Here is a 10458-nt window from a genome sequence, read left to right as displayed (position 1 = left end):
CACTGTGGGGGGTGCATACCGCAAGGTACATAAAATGATAAAGATGATAATTGATTAACAACAACAACAACTACAACAAAACATCAAAATAACTTCTGTCCAGTATACTGAGTTTTACTTTATTCTTAAATGCATTTTGGACCGATTAGTCCCTTTAAGTGAAAGTATAGTGAGATACAAGATAAGATAACAGACTGAAGGCAAACAAAATATAATTGCTGGACCATAGAAATAACACTGATCAAATCAGCCAATACCGCCCCCCTCATTTTGTGGGGGCTAGCACCCCCTATGTGGACGTCAGTGAAAAGGTAGTGGGAGGTGTTTAAAAAGTCTCAACAACTTGCCCTTCGGGAGGAGGGAAATACAACAGGCAAGCTTACATGGGAGTCGTTTGGTTGAGAAATTACCGTTTCAAGTACGAAACAACAGGTCGCACCGCAGAGTTGACAGCATGGCTTACTTTGACAGCTGTCACTGCAGCAGCGAAAGGAGGCAGAACAGCATCTTGTACAACATTTTGAAAAATGATAGTCAGTCTGCGCAGCACACGCAAAGGACGCCAAGGGTCTCAGTTTCGATGCAAGCGTGTGCGTGTGGGTCTAAGAAGAAGGTCGTGCTCCGGTCCCCTCAAACGACGTGCAAAGCTGCCTCGGCAGTTTTGGTTAAAACGCTAAAGTTTGTGAAAAACGTACCTTGCTTTCGGGAGTTGCCAGTGGACGACCAACATGTACTTGTCCGGAGCAGCTGGGCGCCTTTGCTTGTGCTCGGCATGGCTCAGGACAGGATTGACTTCGAGACCACGGAGACGCCCGAACCAAGCATGCTACAGAGGATTCTAACTAGCGGCCGGGATAAACACGAAAATTTGCAGGGGCAGAGTAATGCAGGGGTGTCGTTAACCGATGTTCAGGGTATAAAAATGTTTCTCACTAAATGCTGGGCACTCGACATAAGCACCAAGGAGTATGCGTATTTGAAAGGAGCTATTCTGTTCAATCCAGGTGCGTATAATTTTTTTTAAACAACGGTTTATGTAATATAGCCATAAATGATTGTTGCTGTGTTGTTGTTATTATTATTATTATTATTGTTGTTGTTGTTGTTGTTGTTGTTGTTGTTGTTGTTGTTGTTGCTGATGATGATGATAATGATGATGATGATGATGATGATGATTAGTGCCAGATATGAACTGGCAGACCTGAGCTCTTCCATGCCATTATGCTGTTTTACAATGAAGTAGCGTACTGTCTGCTCTCTGTTGCTTTCATAGATGTGACAGGACTGCAGTGCCAACACTACATTCAGGGGTTGCAGAGCGAGGCGCACCAAGCACTTAATGAATATGTCAAAATGATTCACCGAGGGGACGCCACAAGGTTCGCCAAACTATTCATCGCGCTATCCATGCTGCGATCCATCAATGCAAACGTGGTTGCGGGTCTCTTTTTCAAACCCGTCATTGGAACGGTCAACATGGAAGAACTTCTAATCGAGATGTTTTACGGGAAATCAACCAACGTTACGATTGCGCATGAAAATGCTGGGCTGGACAAAGTTGTTAGAACTCATAATGAGTGGTAATTGGTCAGATGCTGGACTGTGCTTCAAATAACTTATTACTTTTTACACATGCTATTTTTGTATAATACAATATTTCCCAGTGCTGAACTGCCTTTGCCTTGTGAGTTTAACACATCGCTGAATCCAAAGCTGAAGATCACTTAATCTCAACAAAGGATGGACTTTATTACTTTTTCAGTAAACTCGCTTTCCTGTATGTATTACATTGTGCAGCCTCATGCTTTGATCACATATTTATTGGAATATATTTGAATATTCGGACATCTTGTACATTTTTTTTCCAGGTCAAGGGAATGAAAATTTAACACTTCTGTGCACTCCATAGCTTTTATGCCTTAATTGATAACGTGTTTTTTTTTTAATTATTGCCATAGAACAAAAGAAAGCGTAATATTGAGGTAATGACACAAAGGACGCAATTGGAAAATAGTAATTAGAAATACATGTTGTGTTTATGTTTCAAACCTGAAGAGGGCAATGTTAATCCATAAATGTGCAGGTGAGATTTAGCAGGTCCATTTTGACTATAATAGAGGGCAACTGCTTTAAAAACATATGGATATAAATGTATGCACCAGGTTTGCCCTTTTAGTTTAACTTTATAACAGATGTCAGTGCACTCAAACAGCGTGATATATGAGTGTTATTGTGCGCTGATTCAGTTGTTGAAACACATGTCACATATGGGCTATTATTTCCCTAAGAGTGCAATGTTAAAATATGCCCCCCACAGAAGACTGTACTTGCTTGTTTACGTAATTATTTTGTAAATAAAGACTCTAAAGAGTGGAACTGAACCTCTTTCTTACATAGCAAATTATGTATGTCAATGTATTATTGAAATCAAAGTAACTTGTTTCAATGTGTATTGTGCAGAACACAAATGCATCATGTTGTCAGGAGATACAAAGCCTGAATTCATAATGCACACTATAAGACAAATGAACATGGTGTTATACATCATCATCTCAGTGTAGTCCAAAACAAGACACCTCACCATATGCTGTTCCACTTACAACATGTCACCGAAGAGGTGAACGGCTGTGGTTTAGTCAAGCATGGAAGGACATGACAGGTGAACACTTTGGATGTCCACAACAGGTAGGGCTACTGGTCAAGCCACACGGTGACACACAAGCAGAAGGCAGGTGCTTGAAAGACAGGAGCAGCTGCAACAGTTTTCCTGTAAGCGGAAGAGTGGTTAATCTTGATGAGTATAGTACCAATTTCACCATTCCAAAGAATCAGTCCTGTTACAAAGAAAAGTGCCACACAGTATATTTGTTTTAACTGATTACACCTTCGTAAATGTGCCAATCCAAACAAAATGTTAAAATCTTCTTACTTGTACATTATATAAACAGAACAGACAAAGGCCTGCCTCATAAAAGGTTAAAAAAAAGGGGGTGAAAAAAACTCCCTTATGCGGTAGAAGATAAAATCATTGTTTGCCATGCAGCTATGCCTCCCTCCCCCATCTCATTCCATTCAGGAAGAGGAACGCGATCAGGATAGATTGATCCTTGAAACCCACAGCGCTGCGAGGGCCTATCCCGATATGGAAGTCCTTTTTGTGGGGCTCAGCTAATTAATCTGCTCCCTGGGGAACACACACACACACACACACACACACACACACACACACACACACAAGATAAAAGTCGCTCTTTCCCTTTCTCCCTCTTTTCCTCTCTCTCTCTCTCTCTCTCTCTCTCTCTCTCTCTCTCTCGCTGTCTCTCTCTCTTCATTTTCAGTTTTTCTGCCGTTCAGCACAGGGGTTTTCTCTCTCTCTGGTTCTGCCCTCCTACCCTTTCCCCATCTCTCTTTTATTAACAGATGAGACTCTGACGGGATGATGTCAAGGCCTGTTTACACCATCTCAATCAGTCTTAATGTCAGAGGCAACAGCCTGTGCTTTATTTAAGTCTGACTGTTCGGTTATGTGCTCACTGGAAAAGGGCATAGATTGCTTTCTTTCCGTTGCCTCAGATCCAAATAAGCAACCTCTACTCATTCCCCAGCATCTGAAGGCATCATAGCTTAACTGCATGTTTAGAACTTATATGTCACCCAGGAACATTGCAATGCTGTTCAAAACAAATAATAGAATTGAAAGAGCTCACAAGTAGCTCAAGTACCTTTAATACATATGTTTGAATCATAAAACCAAGGACAGATCAAATGGTTTTGCGTTACTTGTTCTTCTAGGTACAAGCAAACCATCTCCCACTTCAGAACAGCTTGTATTTTTACTACACAATCATGTATTGAGACAAAATATCTTAAAATTAAAAACAAACAAATAAAACATTACACATATTTTGACCAGTATTACCGTACTTACCCTGGAATGGTCTGGTGAGAAGGTTTAAAAGTAACTTCACATCTTCTCCAAAACACTGTCAATTATCAAATGTCAATATCTGAATATACAAAAATACAATGAAACAGCCCAGAGGCTTGCAGTGCTTTGGTATAATCATACGGTATCATCCCTGGGAAGATCAGCCAGGCGATTATATTTCTCAGAGATCTCGTTTAATTAGCTGAAAGTTTTATCTGGCTCATGCTGGGTTTTCTGTCCCAGAAGAGATGCCTTTCTCAGTGTGGCTCCCTTTCTGAGAACTAACCCGAACACAGGATGCCGTTCCCTCTGACAGTTACACCTGTATTCCAGTTGGGTTTCCTTTATGCCTAATTTCATTCATGTTTGCAAGCCAGTGGAGGATCCACAGCCACCTTTGATTCCTGCCCCAGGTGTGCTTCACTGCCTGAGAGCTTAAATTCAGTAGAGTGAGAATTAACGCAAATAGCTCAGAGCATACCAACAGACAATGACACAATGATTCACCTACCAATCATTTCCTTCAGAGGACTGTACCCTTTCATTTATTTCATATATTTGTTTTTGTATCTACTTCAATGCCTGCCCCCCTCAATGAGCCTTATTTTCTTTCCAATTAAATTCTTAATTGCCAAAGATAATAACGAGTTAATTATTCCCCACCATGCTAATAAAAACACAGCTGTCACATAGCTGGGCCATGCCGTTGCAAGAGCTGGAGCTGCTGTCGCCCGTCACCACGGAAACACCATGAGATGTTGTTGAGAAAACAATTCTGTGTAACTAGCAATGCTATCAGTGAGCAAATGTACGAGGCAAGTTTAGGCAATTTACAGTTCCTCACCAAGAAGATCATATATCTTCAATAACTGAAACAGCCTTTATCATTGACACACAATTTTTTGACAGTGTTAGGCACCCATACTGAAGTCAACAAGCTCAAATTACAGGATTTTGGCTTTCCTAGTTCGCACTTGTCCCAATTCAATTGCTACCATAGCTATGCTATAGTCTGATTTGAGTTTAACAAGAATCGATTTGACCTGTTAAAGTCTGTGAAATTATTATGAGTGAAAAAAGGTATAGTTAAACTTTTTAACGGACCTTATGTAAAGACATCCTCAAAGGCACACAAAAGATGCCTTCTTATTATAAATTGCATTACAGTATTAAAGGTGGATACAAGCACAAACTGAAATAAAATGATCTGTGGAATGCCAATCCATTCAGGCTGAGGCTATAACGCTATGCATGGACTCCACAATCTGGCTTGATTTGTGCAAACAATCAGAGAGCAGTGATCAGCCAACCAAGACTAATAAATCCATAGGATGAAAAGGACCATTGCTGTCCATTGCTGTTTCTGTTCTATCAAAGTGCTGTAATAACATGAGTTCCAGCCCATCTTTCTGCCCCAGCTATTTTCTCTGTTTCATTTTCCACTGATGGTGAAAGACTTTTCTTTGTTTGTAAGCCTAACTCTATGTTCAATGGAAAAAGATTATAGAACATCATGGATCAACAGCGGGCAAATAGGAGATAAAGTAAATCATAAAAAGAGGGTAAACATGACAGAGTGAATGATGGTTAACAGTCATGTGGTAATCTATATGTCTCAACAATCTGTTTGCCATACGTGACTTTGACACACACCAAACGGCATATGTTCCAGAGACTCAAGTGACCTTGATCAAGGACAGATCCTAAGTGATGACAATCTAAACATTCATAGACTCATTATCCACATCCACAGTGTGATTATAACAGCTTCACAGCAATAAAAAGCCCCCCCCCCCCACCACACTTACTAGAGTAAAATAATTTTACTACTTTTATTTGTGGCTGCTGTTACATCTACAATTACAGCTATTAATACTGGCAATAATATTAGTAATAGAAGAAGAATAAAATGGTGCTTAAAGCAGGGCTAAATGACTTGTGGTTTGAGAAAGTGTCTTATGATGAAAGAACATAATATCTACTGCAGCTCTTAGAGTCTTCTTGGGTCACATTGAGAACATTCATAAAATAGGTCTATGAGTCCATGGAGAGAACAGTATTTCCAAACCTCAGATGAGAATTATGTATTCCACTCTGTGCAAAAATGTTTAACAAGATGCCAGTGATAGAGGTCATTTCTCCCTTAAGACTGGCTTTGGCCGTGCTCAGTCATTAACATCAGAAAATAGATCAGCTGTCTCCCTGACCCAGTCTTTCTTTCTTTCTTTTTTTTTTTTTTAGTTACATGAGTGTAAAGAACAAAACTGGTCTAGAATCTGTGGAACTATGTATGTGGCACGGCAGTACCTCTAAGATCACAGTCCTGGGAACAGTGGTTTCTACTCTGCACTGATGTAGTGTACTCCACTATAAAGTACTGATCAAGCCTCTTATTGGCTGATTGTCAGCTCTAGGCTAGAGCAAAAGTATGCAGCCTTATGGGCTCTCCAAATTGGAGTTCAATGACACTGATCCTTCATTACTGTGTCTAAATGACAGTTAGATTTATATAGATTTAACTAGTAGTTCAACTATTTCATTTTGCAACTCAGTATGAAAACTGGCATTGTTATCTGCCATTTTTGCATTCTGTGGCAGTTTTGATAAAATTAGAAATCCTAAGCAGCTGCAAGTGTAATTCTGAATCTCTGAAAGGAAATTTATTTCCGTAACCCTCCAGTTCTCAGTCTCACTCCTTTTTTTCTATGATTCTCAAATCTTTACATCTACTGTGCATGTGTATTCTCTAACTGTACATCTCCTTTAGACTTATATGGTAGGCCATCCTCACAGATGGTTGAATTTATCATTTACGAAAATCATTGCTGTCTGCCAAAAGCAAACAAAGGCAAAAGCAGTAAGCCTAAAGCCTCATTGCTTTTCATAGGACTAGAGGAAGCCATGACCATATTTGGAGATGTTAGGCCATTTCATATCCGCAAGAGCATCCCCTTTTGAACAACAGATGGCAGTATTTCACAGAGAATGAAAAGCAGAGAAAAAAAGACCTTTCTGAAGCTATGTCTTACCATCGTTATTATTTTTTCTCTTAGTTTGTGATCATGCTGGTTCTGTTTAGGCAGATTTGTTAAAAAATGTACAAGAAGATGTGGCTCTATCATGAGATAAAATCAGATATAATAAGCCGGGGGGGGGGGGGGGGGGGGTGTAATATTAAATGAAAAAAAATAAAGAGATTATGTTTTGATAACAGAAGCTATATTGATCAGATTTCTACTGCAGCAAATCTGATTGCTCCATATAATGCTTCCTCACTCAGATATCTGGTGTATTGACACCCAAGTACCGACGGCTGTGGAGGTGGGCAGCAGCACTTAGTATTTTCACACTGAGCTGGCCAGACACAGAAGCTCCACGAGTCCACAAACTACTGAGTGAAAGCATAAAATCATGTCTTATATTAGGTATTCATAATCTTTATGCACGCTATGTACATTTATGTATGGCTGGCAGTGAAAGAACACTTTTCAAATAATGACCGGTTCTTAAAGTAAAATGTGAGAGAATATTTAAGGCAGTGTGTGTGTGTGTGTGTGTGTTGGGGGTTGGGGGGTGGAGGGGGGGGGGGCTGGTAGAGCTGCTTTCATTACTTTCTTCCCTTAGATGTCGCATTATGCTGGGAATTATACAGCACATTAATTACATGAGCTCAGTGCTGAGGGGTATAATATTGCATGGCCAACTAACCAGACCTCATACAGTCAAGCAGGCTGTGCAAGTGAACAGCTTCCCACTCTGAAACAAAACAAATACACAAACAAACAAACAACAAAATGTTTGTGCATGACCCGTTTTCACCCCACCCTCCTTTTCATCCTTGAGGGCGACTGACCCTGTCTCAAGCACCTTTAACACGTGAGTCACGGAGAGTGGAAATACTCAAGTCCTGCAGTGAAGGAGAAAAAGGACAGACAACAATCTGTCATCTGTCCATGTGAGCTTCATATGAGCTAATATAAGGATATGGCTTTTTTCCTTGTAGATGCTTGGTGACAGCCCCTTCACAGTACGACGCTGTGATGAAATGAGCATGATTTTATTTGAGAGAGGAATGTAGAGATCGAACACCATAACAGATGGTGTTATTTTATCTCAAAAGAAAACACCTGGAGGTTTTTTTTTTGCATATCAGAGTTCTACAGCCTGGATGAGATGAGCTTAGGTTTACCACACTGTTTTGTCATTAAGAATTATCTTTATAGGATGTGATGAAAGTTATCCATTTGTTTGTATCTCAGGGTTATGAGAATTATAGTACTGAATGTTGTTGCATGTTGTGCAGCACTCTTCAGCGTGTCGATCTTGGCATCCATTGTGAAGTGTTCTACAGTAGCAGTGAATATGTAAGGTGATTGAAACTTCAAAGCTTATGTGAAAGTATACAGTGAAAGAAATACCTTACCGAGTAGCACCAACACAAAGCAGACACACTCACGACTTCTTTAACTGTTAATGAAGCAAGTGTCCTTGAAATGCGAAATAAAGCAAACTGAAGGAAAAAAAAAAATGTTTTTTTATAACACTGCTTTTAAACCAGGCTGACAAAGTAACATTCACAATGCCTACACAAAAGTACTTTTCACTCTAGCTGCCAATAAGAAAAGGAACATGGCAGAAACCCACAAACAGGTTAGAGGCAGAGCTGTTCTGAAGGCTGGTTTGATATTTGCAGTGTGTATTGACTCACCTGATACGGGTTGCGTTTCTCGTAGTGGCTGATTCAGTGGCTTAGGCAGTTGGATGCAGAGCAGAGTGAGGAGTCGTATTGATTGTTGTCTCCAGGTTTTACAGCAGCGCACTGAATTATGGGCTCTCTGCTGCTCTGTGGAGAGGGAACTGGGCCTCGTCAGCAATTCGCCCTCACAGCCATAAACAAGGGCTCACTCTCATTCAGTAGCACACAAACACACAAACTCAGGCATATAACTATTTCAACACTGCTACATGTACCATTGTGCAGACATGTGCTGCAACATAACAAACAAATCACGTACAAACGTGTGTTCACACTCACCCTAAACAAGCACACACACAAAAGCGTGCGATCAGTGTGATTTTTTTTTTTTTTTGTTAACTCTCTTGCTAGTAAGACGCAAGAAGCATTGCTGTAAATCTTCGCTAGCCAGGCAGCATGCTGGGAAGTCTAGTGACATCAAAAAACCACAAAAGTCAGATTTATAGGCGTGTTCCTCTGGAAGGCAGCCATCCTCGGATCGGCTCGGTGTTTGGTTCAATGAACGGATGCCTAAACATGCCTCTGCATTCAACCTGATTTGTTTGACTCATCAGGGAATTAACAGGGCAACCATTGGCTTTATTGTCTCTAGACAGTGATCAGCATTAGGGCAAAACACAATTATCTTAATTAGGCCTGAAATGGAGGATTGCCTCTTGGTCAGCACTCTCTTGAATGGGCCAATTAAAGCTCAGAGTCCACGGCCATGGGCGCGCGGTCAGACCAATCTGATCTCTGTTTGCCTTTTCTCATTTCTCTCTCTCTCTTACACTATCAACCCTCATGTAAGACGCTGAAATCTTTGCTCAAATTGCTCCCTGTAGATTCACTTCACTTCAGATGCAAGGTTGAAATTGTTGTCGTGGTAACCGGCTGTAAGCCAAGTACCGCAATACAGTACTTGAATTTTTTTTCTCTCTCTCTGCGGTGGAGGAGTTGCAGGAGAGGTAAGTATGCTGAAAAATGAGGAGAAAAAAAAACATACCCTCTGAGTGTGTGTGTGTATGTGTGTGTGAGTGTGTGTGTGTGTGTGTATGCATGTGTGTGATCTGCAGTGAGAGAAGTGGGCTCCCTTTTCTTGGTTAGAATCATATACACATTTGTAGCAGGGAACACATTTGAAGGAAAAGTATACTCCTGCTTGAGCTCAAATCTGAAAGATAAACTTGAATCTCTGCTTTCAGTTACTGTGGATCTCTTGCATGATTTTTTAAGATAAACAGTGCCCTTTGAAGTTAAAGGTTAAAGATACTCTGTCCAGTACACTGGTTTGACCATGCTCCTGTGACGTGATGTTTATGAGAGACAGAACAATGACAACCAAGCACCAATACTGAATGGAACAGGGAAAAATTAAAACCAAAATTAGAGCTATATCACAGGAACACCCGAATATTCTTTGCTACGCGTTATACTGATACTTAAGAGCTGGTTGAACTTCCTGTGAAAGTGTGTGCATGTCACGGTCTTGTCAAAACATGCCATGGTGCACCTTTAAAACATCTTCTGTTTAAGAAGTAGTAACAAAGTAACTCTCAGAAGAGAGTTAATCCTCAATTCTCAGTGAGAAATCTCAACACTCTCAACTAAGAGCCTTGGTTTTAAAAAGAAAAATAGCAATATTGCCAGTGATAATCAACATCCTCTGCGTAATGCTGTTGTAAATGTCATGTGTAATTAGGAGGGTGTGAGGAGGAATTATTAAATGTGTATTTTATTATTATTAATAATAGTATCTCTTCAATTAACATTGCAGGTACAGAATAAAAAAAGA

The 10458-nt window shown here is 40.3% G+C and overlaps 1 protein-coding gene across 1 annotated transcript; it reads left to right on the top strand.

The window, feature by feature from the left end:
• The first annotated feature begins 454 nt into the window (after nt 1-454).
• nr0b1 (nuclear receptor subfamily 0, group B, member 1) lies at nt 455-1584 on the top strand. Its single transcript, XM_030772117.1, has 2 exons — nt 455-1004; nt 1274-1584. The coding sequence occupies exons 1-2, from the start codon at nt 455-457 to the stop codon at nt 1582-1584; spliced, it is 861 nt and encodes a 286-aa protein (XP_030627977.1).
• Nucleotides 1585-10458: the final 8874 nt, after the last annotated feature.

Source organism: Chanos chanos, chromosome 4 (genome assembly GCF_902362185.1).
Source record: "Chanos chanos chromosome 4, fChaCha1.1, whole genome shotgun sequence".
NCBI classification, from domain to species: Eukaryota; Metazoa; Chordata; class Actinopteri; order Gonorynchiformes; family Chanidae; genus Chanos; species Chanos chanos.
The sequence above is the reverse complement of the archived record's forward strand: the minus strand, read 5'-3'. Positions and strand labels throughout refer to the sequence as shown.